This window comes from Catharus ustulatus, chromosome 3 (genome assembly GCF_009819885.2).
Source record: "Catharus ustulatus isolate bCatUst1 chromosome 3, bCatUst1.pri.v2, whole genome shotgun sequence".
NCBI classification, from domain to species: domain Eukaryota; kingdom Metazoa; phylum Chordata; class Aves; order Passeriformes; family Turdidae; genus Catharus; species Catharus ustulatus.
In genome coordinates, this window is record NC_046223.1 from 45,289,798 (window position 1) to 45,307,525 (window position 17,728).

The window sequence follows — 17,728 nt, forward strand, 5'->3', positions numbered from 1 at the left end:
CATAATCACAGTAATGTCCATCTATAAAATGGGCAAAATGCTGATCCATTGTCTTTGTGGGCAACTTCAAGACTGACTATTTGACCACTGTGAAATCTGTCCATTTGAGTGTAACAGGAAGTCTTTCTTCTGCCATTTCTCCTTTATGGAGAATGTTTACTACACTGTCAGGTCCTCCCGATGTGGGAACTGGTTGGAGGAAAAGGAAACACAAGGAAAGCAGATGACAGATGGCAGGACATGGAGGCAGCAGTGAAACAGACTGGCCATTTGTCTTGTCTGCCACAATGCCAGTACAGTGCCACACGTTAACACTGGCAGCCTTGATGGTAGAGGACATGTAGCTCTTAGACTCACATGCTTAGAATAGTGACAGCAGAAGAACTGAGAATTCAATTACATAATTCTTACATCCTGATCACAACACAGAAGTCAAAATCCTTAACTCTCTTCTCAGACAACTAAAAGGTATCCTTTAAATAATAATCTAGGGACCTGACCAATAGTGAAGAGTTGGATTCTTTGACCACTTCCTCTTGGTTCCTACTTTTCTAAAAAAAATTGAATTGATAGCTGAAGGAAAGTGAGGGGAAAAAAGCAGGAAATAACCAGAAAGGGGATTGGTCTTTCTTTTAGTTACTTTCCTGCTGGTAAAAGGGGACGGTGTAGTGTAATCTTAACCCTCAGTTTAGGAGACAATGTTTTAGAGTCAACTTAAAAACTGAAGAAAACAAGACAATTTTCTTCCTATCTCAGCAAGTATTTGTTGTGCCTGTGGCAAGGAGACCTGTGGTATAAGAGAAGGCCAGAGAGGGAAGGGTACTCTCTTTGCCAGGCAGGAGGCTGAGGAGTGACATTCTTCATAAGTGTGTTCACTTCAACTCGCACTTTATATGCTGACAGGAGAGAAAATACGAGTTTATCAATGCATATCCAAGATACTATGGAGAGACTCTTCCATATACAGCAATTGACACACACGTCCCTTTCTCTTGGAGCGGGAACAGGCTGCAACTATCAATAGGACAAGAAGACATAGTCTTAAGCTGCCCCAAGAGAGGTTTAGGTGGACATTAGGAAGAATTCCTTCACAGAAGGGGTGATTAGATATTGGGATGGGCTGCCCAGGGGGGTGATGGAGTCACCATCCCTGGAAGTGTTTAAGGCATGACTAGACATGGCACTGAGTGCCACGGTCAGGTTGATGTGGTGGTGCTTGGTCAAAGATTGGACTTACTGGTCTCAGAGGTCTTTTCCAACCCAACTGATTCAGCTGAGTCTGTGAAATGTGAAAACAGTTTGTAGTCCCTCAGTGCCTCCACAAACACCACCCCTGGTGCTAACGGAGCACGGGGCCCATCCCACCCCGCTCCTGCCTCTGAGAACTACAGTGGGGAACACACGACCAGGGTGCTCAGAGCCGAGGGCAGGAGCACGGCGGCTCTTGCCACGACACACCAGGAGCCTGTGATACACCAGGGAGCACCTGGTTTCCGTGGCTTGCGACCGCTTCCCCCCACCTAGCCACCAGGGCAGGCTGCAACATGGTTGCTGAAGGCGCACTGGAGCGCTGGAGGCACTGTCCCCGCCCGCGGGACTCGGGGAGACTCTGAGAGCTCCCGGCCCAAGGTCCCTGGCGCTGAGGGCTGGGAGGTCGCGGCTCCCGGAACGCGCCGCACAGGCAGCGGAGCTGCGACGCGACTCTCGCGAGAGCGCAGCCCGCCTCGCCTGCACCCCGCACACACCCGAGCCTCTCGCGAGAGCGGGGCCCGCGGGCCGGCATGGAGCGGCTGTTCGCGCTGGAGCTGCTGGTGGAGGCGCTGCGGGTGGCGGAGCCGGGCCCCGCGGAGCTCCAGGGACCCGCTGTTCACCCGGCTGTGGCACTGCGCCTCTTGGACTTCCCCACCCTCGTGCTGCGCCCTCCCGCCGCCGCGCCGCCCCTGCGGCCGGGGCAGCCCTTCCCCTTCGGCCGCGGCAAGCGCTGCCTGTTCCGCTGGCGCCCGGACTCGCTTTTCGCCGCGCTCCGCCGCCGCCCGCTCCGCGCCCTGCTCCTGGCGCTGCCCGCCGGGCTCGCCCCGGGACCCCCCAGCCTCCTCGGCAGCTGCGCCGTGTCCCTGGCCCCCGCCGCCGAGCTGCTGCAGGGGCCCGGGGCGCCCTCCTCCTGCGGGCACCGGGGCCGCTTCGCGGTGCGGGACACCGCGGGCCGCCCCGTCGGGGAGCTGGTCCTGGGCTACCGCCTCACCAGCCTGGAGGCCGGCGAGGCGAGTCCTGCCAGCCCCCGCGCTGCCACACCGCCCCCCACCACCCCTGAACCGCGAGACGAAGAGGAGGAGGAGGAGAAGGAAGAGGAGGAGGAGGAAGAAGAGGAGGAGGGTGAGCAGCTGGAAGGCAACGTCTTTTGCCCTCCGCTGCTCTATTTCAGCCGTGAGCCGGCTGAGCCTCCGCGGCCGCCAGCAGCAATGGGGCAATGGAAGCATGTTGAGCCCCAGAGAGGGCAGAAGGACAGGGCCCACAGCCCACCACGCCCCAGTGCTGGGCCCTCGCTGCTGCACCCCGCCAGCCCTCGACAGCCCCACAAGAGCCTGGTGCAGCTACCGCTGCTCAGTGCCTTGCTGGCGGAGCTGTCGGTGCTCACACGCAGCGCTGTCCCTGCTGCTGCTGTCCACCCCCATCTTGCCTGGCTCTACGAGGCCCCGGGGAGTGGGGAAACGGCCTCACGGCCCCCCAGTCGCTCCGCTGCCCTCAGGCCTGCAGAGACACCTGTGGAGCCTGGCAGGAGCAGTGAAGTCACGAGCCCTCAGTTCAAACAAGGCTGTCAAAAGGCCACCTCCCCAGGGTCTTCTGGGGCTGGGAGAAGACCAAAGAAAGCTGTGCCCCAGGAACAGCCAGCCTGTGAAAGGAACTGCAAAGCTAAGGAGAACAGACCTCCCAGAAAGAAACTGTTGTATGGGCTGACAAATACACTGAGACTACGCCTGCAGCAGACCAACCCGGGTACGCTGGTAATTCATGAAAGGAGGGAGCAGTACAGAAAAAAGCAAATGGGGATGCTGAAAGAGAGAAGCCCCTTACCCAAGAGAAAGCTGGGCAGAAGTACTGAAGAACAGCATATGGTGTCTTGCAGGCATTGTAGCACGGGAGGCACTTCAAAGCGGAATAATCAGTTGGATAAAATTGTTCAGACTTCATTTGAAAACAGTGCTCTCCCAGAGTCTATTTCTGTAACAGGAGATGTGTCCCCTGGCCTGCAGAAGCAGTCTATTGCAAGTCTATCTAGGAACGATTCAATTGCAAGCAAGGAAAGTCCTTACAAAAGAACTACAGCCCCCTTACAGGAGGAAACTGGGTTAAAATCTGCTCATGAGGAAACGTATGCAAAAGCTCAACTTCCAGCAGTATTCCCATCAGATGCTAATGCAAAAGGAAGTTACAGTGATGCAACACACTTAATCCATCATAAAACCATGGAGCATGATGATGTGTCTGTTTTAAGTGGTCATACACAGAGCCCCTGCAGGAGTGCTGAAAACAACTCTGAATTCATATACTCTGATGACTTTGTGGCTAGTCCAGAGAACACAGTTTACTCAGAGGATTTCACCAGTGAGCGTACAGGCAGAGACTCAAAAGTTTTTGACAGCAGTCCTGAACCTCTGTGGCTTGAAAGACCAAAGCAAGATAGGTCAGATACAGAGCCAGAATCCAGCAGGTCCAGAATTTCAAAGACAAGTCAAAGAGCTCAAAGTACTTCAGATCTTGTGCCAGTTCCTTCAGCTTCATCTCCAGTCCAGCCTCTGAGGAGAAACTGTGACTTTAAAACCAGCATGGGAACTAGTGCTGAATCTGCTGGTTCACTTAACCTTGCTGAGATGGAGGCATCATTACTAGATGAAGAGCAGAAAGCCCAACAGATGAGTAAGGAAGACAAGAAGGGTGATCGACATATTAAAGAAATATCTATACTTAGAAGCAAACAAGTTACATCTGACACTGATCTAAATTCAGGAAAGGAACAGACCTCTACAGGACAAAAGCAGTCAGTAACTCAAGTTAGCTCTTACTTGCCATCTGACATGTCTGATCTTGAACTTAATGTCCTGGAAAACAGTATGTCAGACAAAGAAGATGATTTTCTAGAAAATCTACATGGTCCGAATCAGTGCAAAGACATCAGTGAACTTGTAATAAACAAGCTCCCAGGATATACAATGTAATTATAAGGTTTCACTGTCTGGATTAGATACAATATTTAAACTTTGTAAATCTTGTTACATGTAGTTGCACTATGTGCAAGTTAATTTAAGATTCCATCGTGCACATTTATTACATCAGTGAATTTAGTTGTGAGATTTTTTAAATAAACTACTGTTTGAAGCTCTAACAAATGGTGTCTACAGCCTGACTTCAGCATCAGTATCTTAACACAAAAGTAATCCAAACAGCACACAAAACATAACTTACTGTCAATGAAATGAAAGACAGAAGCAGCAAAAGCAAAAGTACCCACAAAAGTAGTCCAGAGTAGAAGTAATAATATGCTGCCAGAACAGCCAAGTACAAAATTTATTCCTACCCGAACAGACAGTTTTATTCCTCCTGAAAATTTCCAAGCTTCCTTTTCATTAAAATAGTTACTTAAAGCATATAATCACAGCCAGTAGCAATACAGAATTTTATCAGCTAGTCAGTATAATCATGTGTTTATTTCCCTTTTCTGTCATTAAATACAGGGACTGGAACTGGATGAACCTTTTAGAGTTTCTTAGGCTGAAGTTTTATTTAAGTCAGATTTTCACAATTTATTATAGAATAGTGTAAGAATTATTGGTGATAGTAAATCTATATTATCTGGGAAAGCTTTAAGAGGTGGATGGAAGTTACTTGACCTTGAAGACTAAGTGTGTGCAAGGAGTTGGGAAGAGCACAGTAAATCTTCAGTGCTTCACAACTCCCTGATTGCATTCTCTCACTCTGGGGAAAGAGGTGGGGTCAGCACCCACAGTCCAGAAACTTGGAACAAATGACCATATTATGTCATGATGTAAAGATGTGAGGTAATGAGAAATTTGCCATGTCTTCTTTGCCATTAAGATAGTTGAACCGATGTTTGCTTTTGATTTCAGGTTTGCTTTTTATGGCTTCCAGTTGAACTCAATGTCTTCTGTTTAACTGTGGAGGTTTTTCTAGAGTCCATATGCTGATCATAAATTTTGGAGATGTTTTTTGACTTGAATTTCTGCCTTAGTTTCTAGTCTCATGTATTCCCCTTTCCCCTCTCTTTGAGCAGTTCATCTCCTATGTCAGCTTTCCATTCCTAACTATCTCATCAATTAGGACAGTTATCCTCAGGGTTAAATTACAGATTTATCCACTCCCCTTTTCTTTATAATTTACAATGTTTTCCCCACAACTTTTTCATTTCTCACTGTAATTTTCCATGTACTTTACTGCAAGACTCTGTGTTTACACTTTAACATCTTGGAGGACTTTATTTCCTTTCCCTCCTACTATGTGTTTATTTTGTAGGAATGACAGTACCTCTCCTATTTAAAGCATGAACATCTGTGAGAATTATTGGAGTATCTGGTGTTGACCTCTTAAAACACCACTACTAGTATTTAAAATCTAAAGGTAAGCAGCTGAAATTACCTATACACCAAAGGAATCTCTGGCCAGAGCAATTCCTAAATCTTATTTAGTGTGTCTTTCATCTGCTACAATTTTAGACCAAAATATTTTTTTTTTCTTCCAATGCTGTGGACTTCTTTGATGGACACGGGTGCAGACTGTCATTTATACATGGCAGCTATTCTGATTTTATTGATGGAGTAATCTCTTGCACTTCTCATGAGCAAAACTGTCATTAAAATACAATGCTGACCAACCATTTTCACAGTGTGGCTATTTAAATGAATTGCTAATGATACAAGTGCACAATCTGAAGAACATTCTTTAAGAAAATTTTATTTCAAAAATAAAAGTTTATTTTCAACTCCAAGTGGGTTGAAACTCAAAGGCAAATTTCCAGTCTTTTTTCTATATCCTATTCCATCTTCACTTTTCAATTTCCAGAAGCAAATATGGTAGAAGCAATATTTCTTTTGTTTAAATAATGAAACTAACCTCTTTTCAGCTAATTTTATTTGGAATAACATTTCTAATGTTTACTATGTAATAGAATTTATAATTTTATCAGGAGAATGATGAAAATGACAAAAAATGCATATTAGGAAGACAGTAGGAGACATGACACTAGAACAAAACTGCAGCATCATGCTTGCATGGCTTAGCTTGTTTTTTCCTTTTCAAATATATTCTCCAAGTAGTGATTATTGCATGGAAAGGCTAGCAGATAGTTTCTACCCCCAGGGATAATAGTCTTTTCAGATATTACTATTTTGTTGTGAAAGTAAATGAATTTTTACTTAACATTCGAACAGTAGCTCTCAGTCAACAAAAATGGGAAAGAACTTTATTATTGAAAACCCATAAACCAATATATTGGCAAGAAATAGCTACTAATGACAAGAGGTTTCTATGTCAACACAACAGAACAAAACAGATATTTACTACCAATATAAATTATTACTTGTAATCCCTTCATCATTTCGGAAATCCTTTTCCTCAGTTTTCTGAAATTCCATCCAGCCTTGGTAATTGTACAATTGAACTTTTGACTAATTTCTTACTACTTTCATTTTTCTAGGTCCCAGTATTTGCCTGGTATTGTAATATTTTTGCTTCTCTTTGTGTAAATGCTGCTCAGAGTTAAATGCTAGTCATTATTTAGAAATCTCTGTGACTTTGCTTTCCTTTTCTCAGCATTTGTCACCAGCATCTACTTTACTACTTGCTCATCTTTGATTGTCTAAAAAGAAGTCAAATCATTGAATCCTGTATTTACACCCTTAAAAGGCTTTATTGACTTCTACATGCAGGACCTTCACCAGCTGTTGTATTCCACCACTCATTCACAGCTGTAGAATGACCATCCAGGACCATAAACATTTGGCCACAGTTATCATTTGCCATGGCAGACATCAGGCTTTTCTACCTCTACCAAACTTTGCCTTTAAACCTTTTTTTAAAGTTTTGATTTCAAATTAACTTTTATTTTAAGATGACTGAGGCCATCTCTGTGAGAACAGATGTTGGCTTTAATTTAACATGCATTTAAGACCTAATGGCAATCACATCTGCTGTAGTTAACGTTTGCTACCAGATAGCTGCTCGCATTTTCCATCCTCTCTCTGTCACTATACTGTTCCATTTTAATTTCGTTTTTGTTCACATTGTGGTTCTTCCCTCATGTTTAATCCCTTGCATGCATGTAGTTCTGTTATGATGAAGTCACCCAGACAAGCTGCAACTTCACTGTCTTTTTCTTGTTTGGCATTGACATTAAGCTGTTTTTGCTTTGGTTTGGCTTTTATGATTTCACTTGTCTGAATTTTATATGGCAATTGTAATGTAAACCTACCCTGACTTTACAGAATTGCTTGCATATTCCCAGAAGCATATTCTGTGTTCTCTTTTGTTTTCTAGAGGATAAATTTGAGTGTCTCATGCTGGAGAAAACAGTATTAATCTTCAATTCTGCAGAGACCTCTGCAAGTGATTATTTACCAATTGTTTAAAATAACGTGGCTTGGTAGAGGAAGTGATTAAATAACATCTGAGATACATATTACTCCTAACTAAATGAACATTTAAAGATTGATTTAGGTACAGAGAATAAAAAAACCCAAAGCCAAACAAACCCACCTTCCTTCCTGAAACAACAAAAACCCCAATAAAACTAAAATGTTAATGAAAATAATTTCAGATGTCTATTATATATCTTTATTCTAATCATAGACATTTTACAAACATTTTGGGCATTAGCCTGAAAATTTCCTTAATGCCTTTATGTTCTCTATATATCTATTAATGGAAGGTAGCAGGTTTTTAAAAGGAACTAAAGGTATTTAAATTGTCAAATCCCCCAAAATTCCATGAGAATTAGTCACCTCAAAAATGGTTATGGAATGGAAACCTATGCAGAGGACTCTAACTGTACTATCGCTTGGAATGCAAAAATGTTTTTGAAAGAAGATAAGTCATGCTTCAACAAATATTTTCAGAGGCATTTGGAAAGTTTAGTGGTATCATGATTGAACGAAACTCCCTTGGTGTCAAGGATATTCCAGCTCTTTTTCTCTTGTTTTTAACTGTTGGCAGATTCAGTATTTTTCCTGTCCTTTTTCTTATGTAGAGTACTTAACCTTTGACTCCTCCCTAAATTTCCCTGCCAACAGGATATTCCGAACCTTATTTCAGAGACGTCTCCCCCTGCCCCATTATGCCTTTCATCTTGATGTTTTGCCTGTTCCCATTTCTCATCACATATTTCAGGCCATCTTTAGATTTCATCTTGCCCTACTTATCATTCAGAAAAACTCCTAACACTTCTCAGACACTTTCACTGATATGTTCTCATCTTTGATATCAAACCAAAGTTCTGACCATTGTCTGCTGGGCTGTGCATGGTTTATCCTCTTCCTGCTTCTATGAACCTGTTTCCTTCTCTGTACCCATTTCTATGTAACTCTACTTTTATTCATTAAAAAAAAAATATAGAAATTGCTGTGCATCTGTGTTTCCATCCTTCACATCACCCCTGATCATCCTATCTGTGGGTACCTGTATTGTCTAGAGTTCTTGTCCACAGGAACATGCCAGACATAAAAGTTTAGATAGAAACCACCAGATCATGTCTGATCTTCTCTACACTGCAGTCCTTAACATTTCATATGCTTACTCCTGACAGCTGGTGTCAACACTAGGATAAGACTAAGGTAATGATCAAAATGTAATGGCATATGTAGTGAAGGAAACTCTTCAGGATGTATTGTCAAAGCTTGCTAAAATCAAACACAGTATGAGGGAAGCTCTGATGTACCATGGGATGCAGTTTTAATTTTCTTATCTGTAACTCTAACAAGACTCAGAAATAGAATGACTGTATGTATGAAAATCTGTTTGTTAACAGCCTTTGGATTGTTGCAGGTCTCTCATCTCCTGCTGCTTCTGCAGTGTTACTCTACAGTCCTCCAAACATTGTGTGGCTTTATTTGTAAAGTGGAATACATGTATAGGGTTTCTTCAAAACAACTTTCAACAGGGTTCAGAATCCTTTAATGAAAAGGCAAGAACCTGAATTCAAGGTACTTCAGTACATTCCCTGCATACTCATTTTTAATAACAAAATATTGGAGCACATTCACCATTATAAAAACGTTTTATCAACAGCAGATTTGATTAATTTTCAATGACAGCAGAAGATTTGCTAACCTGATGCTTCCCTGGTATTCACCAGTTACAACACTGCTTTTTAATTGCATCCTTTTTTCAAATTTTTAGCTGTTGATTAAATTCTGTTAAATTACAGACATGCCATGTGAATTTATTATGGCTTGATACAGTCAAGGTCTGCATCAAGGAAAGCACTAATTGCAACAGAGTCCTAACTAATCTGTTTTTTGTTTTTCTGATACCTTATAGCAGCACAGTAGTCAGCCACAGAAGCACCTCTTGTCACTTACTGATTGCATTTATATATCCAAAATAAATGTCCAGAACAGTGAGTCATGGCCAAACTTAGAGAATTGTGTCAAGTTGGGGGCTAAATTCCAGATGATCCTCTGAAATTTTCTTTGCTTTTTCTGAAGTCTTAAAATGGAATTGAAATTTTGTTTCCCCAGCCTCTGTGAGATTTCTAACAAGCAAAAGGGAGGACAAAACTAATTTTTTAGGAAGTGTCCCTATCTTCTTAAACACACATCAAACCTTAACATGGGAAAGTTATTCAAGGAATGTTTACAGAAACCATTTGAGAAATATTTCCAAGCACTTTCCCATTCCACTTAACATCCCAAATAATTTGAGAACAGCGTCCTTCACTGTACTTATTACCTCTACTTCTGATCTCAATAGGAAGAGCTGTGAAGATACACATTTTGTTTTGGTTTAAGTTTTGCAATATTGTAGATCCCAGCAGTCCTGCTTTTACTGGAGCCATTTCACACAGGCCTGCCAAGAGTTCCACAACTGGACTAAATACCAAAGTTATGGATCAGATGTACAGCAGAAAGCAGACTAAAGCCGTACTGATGCAATAGTAACAAGAGTCTGATCCCTGCACTCCAGGTCAAAGAAAGTATGTGTTTCTGGAAGAGTTCCACAGGCCTTGCATTTTGACCTGCATTAAAATGAAGACAGACAATAAAAGGAAGGAGGAAGTAAGTTTTATAGGGATGAATCCCTCTTGGATGGAACCATTTGCTTCTCCCTTAGCTAACTTAAGCATCTCAACTGGTGTCTCAGCTTCCTGATTTTACAGGGAAGAATTTGTCTTTTAAGACAATCTGAATTAAAATTGCTAATGTATCAGAAATGACATTTTGACTATTCCTGTACAACACATCACAACTTGCTGATCTTTGCTTTCTTTTCATCTGGGAGTTGTTCTGGATAAAAACAAGCAGTACACACAAAAACACACATATAACCAAATACTATTTGATATCCCAATTTAACACAATAGAGTAAGGCAAAAACAACCAAAGAAGCAAAAAGGAAAGCTCTGCCACTCTAAGTTTAGAAATTGCTAGAAAGTCACCAGTGGTGACAGGGATTCCTTGTTGTTTGATTTTTCATCATTTTCCTGACAGCATTGGGAAATATCAGCAAGAGTTTCAGGCACATCTAGAGGTTAAGTGCAAAAAAAAGTATCTTGAAGCAAATGTATCAGCTAGGAAATCTCCTGTCCTCACTCAAGGAAGTGGTCAGGAAATCCATCAATCACCACATCATCTATTATTACACTCTATTTTCCAAAACTGTCTTTGTGATTGTCCTCAGTTCCTGTGTCTAAGAAGGCAGCTGGTTCAGTCTTTCAGTATCATGCTTGTTACTCCTGAAGAGACCAAAATAATTTTGTCCATGATTTTCTGTCATATCATAATTTTCTGCATGACAGCTCCCTCTTGCCTTTCTGCATGACAGCTTCCCTTTACTCAGAGCAGCCCAGATGTTTTCTCTTACAAGAATCTTCTGCAACCAATTTATCTTCTCCTCTTCATTATTCCACATACAGTCACAGAACCAGCTACAAGAAGAAAGACCAACCTACCACTTCATGTGCACAACCAAAAGCAAAAAGAGCTCCAAGGACACAGGCAGGCAGGGAAGCAGGGTCCAATCCACGCCTGCAACTTTACCAGGCTTAATGATCATCCTCCCTTCCTGCCCAGGATAGGCCTGGAGCTCATAATAATTCTAAGCCCAGCACAGTGAATGTATTTCCTGGCCCAAAAGGTCCTAAGCAAGAGTTCCAGAAGTATGAAGTGTATTGATGCACATCCTCTCAGTGTGTATCCTTTCAGCAGATTTCCTTCATTTGTTTGTCCTGTTAACATCTACTCTAACTTCCCAGTTTGGGTATCCTATCCCATATTGAAAAAAGCATTTGCCTCAGGACAATTGTTACTTATATTACGCATACTGATGAGACAGTGTGACTTGAATTACCACCCTGATTGGATTATAGTTTTCTACAATCTCTGAAATTCTGATTTTTTAATAAGGATCCACTAGTTTTTTGAAGTTAAAAAGCTGTTTGGGTCTCGTAGATATTTATTACTTTACATGAACTAATACTGAAGCAATTCTTTTTACATTATTTAAACACTAAGATATGCATATTAAACATTTGCAAAGTACATATAGTAATTGTCCCAGTAACATTAGCATAAACATCATCTGCTGCAATCCAGCACAGAGTATGTGGACATAACTATTAGGAACCATCTGGTAACCTGGCACTTGCTGCTACAGGAATGAAATTTTAATTAAGTTTTACTATCAGAAAGTCTAAGTGACAGCTCCCACTTGAAACCTCAGAGCCAGTAAACTGTCCACATAAAGAGAAGGATGTCACCCAGTTAATGGGTTGGATCACACTGCTTGATTACATACCTTTTAAGTCACGTGCTCCTTCTCCATGTTCTTGGGCATGAATTGCTTGTGCAGTTGGAACTTCGAGAAGAACTAACCATATGGCAGGTAAATTGGGAATCATACTGCAATTTACTGTGAACAAGGCAATACAATAGATGAGTCACTCTTCCCCCCCAGTTTGGCATGCCAGGATTGCATCTTGTACAAGATAAAAGCCCAAAGGAAAGACTGCATTGTAACAATAAGACTATTCCAGCTACCACTGCACCTGCATTTGTGTTTACCTGGAGCTGTGCAACAAAGCTCAAAAGTGTAAGAAAACTTCTCTCCTGCCCTGGCACTCACTATCAGACAGTGACTCATTCAGGTGTTGGTCTTCAGGGTCCCAAAATAGCAGCCCATCAGCACCAGATGAACAAGCCCTAGATTTTGTCTTCTCTCAGCCATTGGTAACTATTACTGCTATCTTTAACATTTAGTATATAACACTAAGAGTCTATCAAAAAAATGTCACCTCATCCAAAAATGGCTCATCTTTGCTATATTACAGTTGAGTTATAATTCTAGTTCTACTAAAGGCATTGGCTTTGCAGGTACTGACCCATGAAAGTTATTAAAGATCTCAATTTTGCAGCCAATAAACCAATTTGCGATTCAATCACGAGTACCTGGAGGAGGTCTGTTCTGCTTCTACCATCTCCAGTTGTCTAAACCAGAATCAGAATTTGCAAATAAGAAAATTAAATCCAGATTGTGACCCTTTGCACTTTGGGTTAATCCAAGAATATTCCACAGATCCACACTGATGAAGAGAGTTAGAGTTTCAATCTTTGGAGAATTTCTCCAAGTGCACTTTCACAAATGTGCAGATACACTTGACTTTGCACCATTAACCTTGAAGTGTCCGTCAGCTTAAGAAGTAGAGGATTTCTCTACATTAATTTTTAAAGCTTCAGCAATTCTCTTTTAGCAAAAGTAACTGCACAGACAGAAATCACTGCCAGCTTCTGCACAACCAATCACAGCCTTGAGGATTAAGCTTCATTGCACAAATAAAATGTTGGTTCATTTTTATATTTATTTTTTGGGGGCATTTTATGTTAAATAATGAATTTTCCACTCACAAAATTATTTCTTTTAGGCCCTATGTTCAGTAAGGCAGCAAGTTTTGTACAAGCAGAAATTATTGTCTATGTTGAAAAACCCTAACATAAATTGACTCTACCCCTAAATTCAAGCAAATATCAGTAGCATAATCCTTTTCTCAGGCTAAGCTCTGCTTGGAAACTAAATGGCCAAAGTGCTCCCAAGGGTAGCAATTAGTATTTTAGCCAGTGGATTCATTTGAGGAGACTTGCAAATTTAATGAATTCCCCAGTAGTCCATCCATCATAGTCAATAATATGCTGGCAATCTTGCTACTGATAATGTTGCCAATACATTATAAGCCTTCACTTATTGCCTTAAATTTTAATTCAACAAATTCTGCATGTGAACCCTTCTCAGATGGTGATACTTTGTGCAAATGCCATCATAGATGGGCCATTTGGGAGCATAACAACACCGAACCCAATACACTTGGCAGGACATCACTGGAAAGGCAGGACATTTCTCACCCAAGATTCTTTATCTCTTACATTCCTAATACCTGTGCCTCTAAACTAAAACAAAATCAGATCTACCCCTTCTGGGCTTCATTTTATGGATTAGCGGAAAGCACAGGAGAGAGGTCCGAGTGAAAACTCAGGCTCTCTATATATTCAGACAGCTTTTAGACATTAATATGGAAGTGCTGAATTCAGCAGTGACATACAGAACTACAGGCAATAGTGCTTGGAAAAAATCAAGAATTCATCTAACCCATCCTCTTGCCCTAAGGCAAAAATCAACTTGTAACTATATCAGTCCTGAAAGATTTTTGTCTAGCTCTTTTTAAATAAAAAAAAAAAAAAAAAAAAAAAAAAAAAAAAAGAGAGAAAAATCAGTAAGAGAGATTATGCACCTTCCCCAGGCAGCATGTTCCTGTGCTTAATTATCCTGAATGTTAAAAGGCTTTCCCAGGGTCAAACCTCAGTGTCCTCTGATACAATTTAAGTCCATTATTTTCCCTCTTACACGCCACAAAGAGAGATATTTTTTCCCTTCCTCTTTAAGAGAGCTTTCTGCATACTTCAGACTTATCTTTCCTCTTATTTTTTCTCTGGACCAACCAGAGAAAAACCAACCACAGTTCTTCCAGCCTTCCCTCACAGATCATTCTTGTTGCTTACTAATAAGCGCCATACACATCTTCCATGGGATACAGTATCCTAAGCTATACACTGACACTCCAGTGGAAGTTTCTCTAGGACCTCATACACCTTTCAGTCTCTCCCTGTTTAGTATTACCTGCAAGTATAATACCCATATTCCCTCTTCTAGCAATTAATTTTAATTAAAAGATTGACAATGCCCAGAGTCATAATAGATCCTTTCAATGCCTCACTACTGCTTACCACCACTTGATCAGTGACCCACGGAGAACTATGCACTAAGAACACAAAACCGGCCACATGAGAAATTTCACATCCAAAGCATGTTTCCCCAGCTTATCTGCAGGAATGTGAGAGCATTCTAATGTCAGGGCTTGTGACATCTATTGATTTCCCCCATCAAAGCAGCCTGTCGATATGGTCATAGAAAAAAAATCAATTAGCGTGATATAATTTCTTCTTGACAAATCCGTGCTGGCTATTATTCTTTTCCTTGTCAACTTTCAAGCACTAATACAAGGTTTAATGTGATTATTTGTTACAGCATTTTCCCCTGCAGATTTCCAAAGGGAAACAAGAAACATGCAGGTAATTGGTCGTAAGGATATGCTGTCCAGAAAAACAAATGATGAGTAAGGAAACAAAACATACCTCAGTGGCTTATGTCTATAAGCAACCAAAACTCTAATAGAACAAAGTACAGTTGAATGGAAGGAAAAAACCCATACCTTTAAGTGAGACTACAGAAATCCTTTATGTTTCTTACTCATCTTTAGTCATTGTTAAGGTAGATTCACCAGAACACACAAAAACTTAATAGCAATAACATTAAACCATAGCAGTATGATCAGACCCCTGAACAACTTTGCTATCAAACTACACTAACAAGACATGCAGTTTGAGAGGCTCTTAAAGAGAAGTAAATAAAGTTGCATTTCCACTGAATAGAAAATGCATTTCTATGTAGGCTGGAAATAACTGATGGTACAGATTTCTTACCATCGATGTTTAGGAAGAAATTTTCTTCCAGATGTAATAAGGAAGAGCATCAAGCACCAGCTCTTGCTGGCAAAAGAAGAACTCAAATCAGAAAGGAAATCAAATGCTTATAGGGACATAGCACTTGGGCTATGTCAAACATAAGAAACTAAGCAGGCCAAGAGCATAGACCTGTGCCCTGGTACATGTACAGCCATGCTGTTTAACAGCCTGCAGCTCACTAGCTGGGCTTTAGTTGTACCCAGCAGCTCTATCCCACATGTGCAAGCTTGGGCTGGGAGACAGCATGGGCTGGGGCCAGCTCCCAGGAAACAGGACTGTCCCTGTCTAGAAGAAAAAGAATGTGAAGATACTGAAATGATCACAACTCTTCCACTGGACAATGGGCTGGAAGGTAAACACAGCCTGCTGTATTTACTATTAGATATGTAGCCTTAGAGACCAGACTGGAAACAGAAAAGGTTTCCCAAAGTGGTGTAAAGCACCCTACTGAGAATTTGGGACAAGCTCAGAGCATCCACACAAGTCCCTCAGTGCCATCTCAATGCTGTGTTTTTGCTTTAGCCTGGAAGGAGCTTGCTCTCTGCTCACCACACCAAAAGGCCAGGCTAGGCTTCCAGTAGTTCATATAGAAAGGGAAGGGAAAATGATCCAACATTTAAGCATTCTCTTTTCAAAACTGTACAAGCTCTTTCACAGCTGGACTCAGGTTATATTTTCCCCAAATAAAAAGCTAAAACATCCTTTCCTTCTTTAATTTTTAAAACTGTTGGGGTTCAAGACACCACTGTGTCATACACTTCATGCAAAAGACAGATAAGCTTTGCAAAACTTTTGAGTTTTCCATTCATTCGTTTTGACCATTCAGTTGGCATTTTCATGCTCAGAAAATAATTCTTAAGGAGAACATTTTCAATTTATTGTTATCTGAAAAACTAATGTGTATTGAACACCAGTGTGAATAAAGCTGAATAGCAGCTTGATCAAAGTCAAAAGTTAGGTTTTGTGTCTCAACAAACACTGGTGGAATCTATAAAAACTAAAACTCTTTGGAGTGCAAGAAGAGGGTATTTCAAGATTTTTTTTTTAATAAATAAACATTTAAACAATAATATTGTTAAGAAAAGTATATGGCATACAACAGATGGACTGACATTTGCTTTTCAGTAAAGGAAGAGAGCTTTGAAAGTTAGGAACTTTAAAATCAGCAGCAGAATTTACAAAGCTAGAACAGAGCTATAGCATGCCTTCCTTCATTGCTTATGCATGACTCCAGCTTTAGTGGGCTTAATAAATCATTCTGAGCCTTCATTCATAGTGAATTTTTGAAAATATCTGTAAAATAGATAATTAACTTCTGTATTTAGAATTAATTTTGCTTTAACCATTCAAAATGTATCCTTTAAATACACACTTAAACATGTAATGATTTGAGTAGGAACTGCAATTTTTAAATTCGTCCCACAACAATTTCAGCCCATTCCTACTTCACAAGGGAAAAAGACAGCACCACCTGTAAATGTATTTTGTGATTCAGTTTGATCTTACCGTTCATGGATAATCCTTAGATGTGATACAAAATCTTCTTATGTTTTTTCTTAACACTTTCCCTATAGAAAGCTATTCCATAGTGACTGGGTTAGCACAGAATACATTTGTGTGATATGCTCTTTTTTCTACGGCACATCATAAGAAATTAACTTTTGACTCTAAACTTGGTTTCTGTTCTCAAAAGAATAAAGTATAATGAGCCAAATATGAAGCAGATTTGTTCAGATGGTTTGGGATTTCAGTATTGCTTTAAGCATGGTTATAGAGCTTATAATACAGTTCCTATTACATTATTTAGGTTTGAATCTACTACAGAAAAAGTGAATTTTTAACTTGTAAACAAAAGATAAAGAAATTCTTTACTAAATCAGATTTTTCAAGCTCTTGGACGGGAGGCTTCTTGGCAACAAGAGCTTTGCCTTCTGTGTTACTCTCCCTTAGGCAAAAAGAGATGGGTTGCCTGCTTTTACAGAGTGGAGATACATTCATTTGATGTCAACTTTTAGGTGGAACCTATCAGATTTAACAACAGAAGCAACTTTGAATTCCAGGAGCAAGTCCTTAGTGCAAGCAAGGAGGTGGAGAGATGCAGATTGGCAACAATATGGAGAATCTGTCATCTCACTAATGCATTTAATAAGCATATTTTTTGAGTCAGCTATTCTTAGATTAATTTCCTTTGGATGCGCCACATTTAAAGGTGTTAGCCCTCAGAGCATACAAATTCAAGAGTAAGAAGCTGTAAATTATGGAACAGATTTCCTTTCAACAGAGGACAAACTGGAGAAGTTATCACAGAGCCAGAGCACAATATAGCCTGTCTTTCAAAGATAAGCTGAAAAGACCTTTCCACTGGGAGCTAACCACTTACAGTAATTTCACGAATACAAGCCGCACCAATTTGACTAAGATTTTGCTCCTAAACT

The 17,728-nt window shown here is 40.8% G+C and overlaps 1 protein-coding gene across 1 annotated transcript; it reads left to right on the plus strand.

The window, feature by feature from the left end:
• Positions 1-1,781: 1,781 nt before the first annotated feature.
• On the plus strand, positions 1,782-4,379 carry MAP10 (microtubule associated protein 10). The gene has a single exon (XM_033055431.1). The coding sequence runs from the start codon at positions 1,782-1,784 to the stop codon at positions 4,212-4,214; it is 2,433 nt and encodes an 810-aa protein (XP_032911322.1). The 3' UTR covers positions 4,215-4,379.
• Positions 4,380-17,728: the final 13,349 nt, after the last annotated feature.

Bases quoted from the DNA above. Each gene is read 5' to 3' on its own strand.
- MAP10 (XM_033055431.1), top strand. From the start codon at position 1,782: ATGGAGCGGCTGTTCGCGCTGGAGCTGCTGGTGGAGGCGCTGCGGGTG.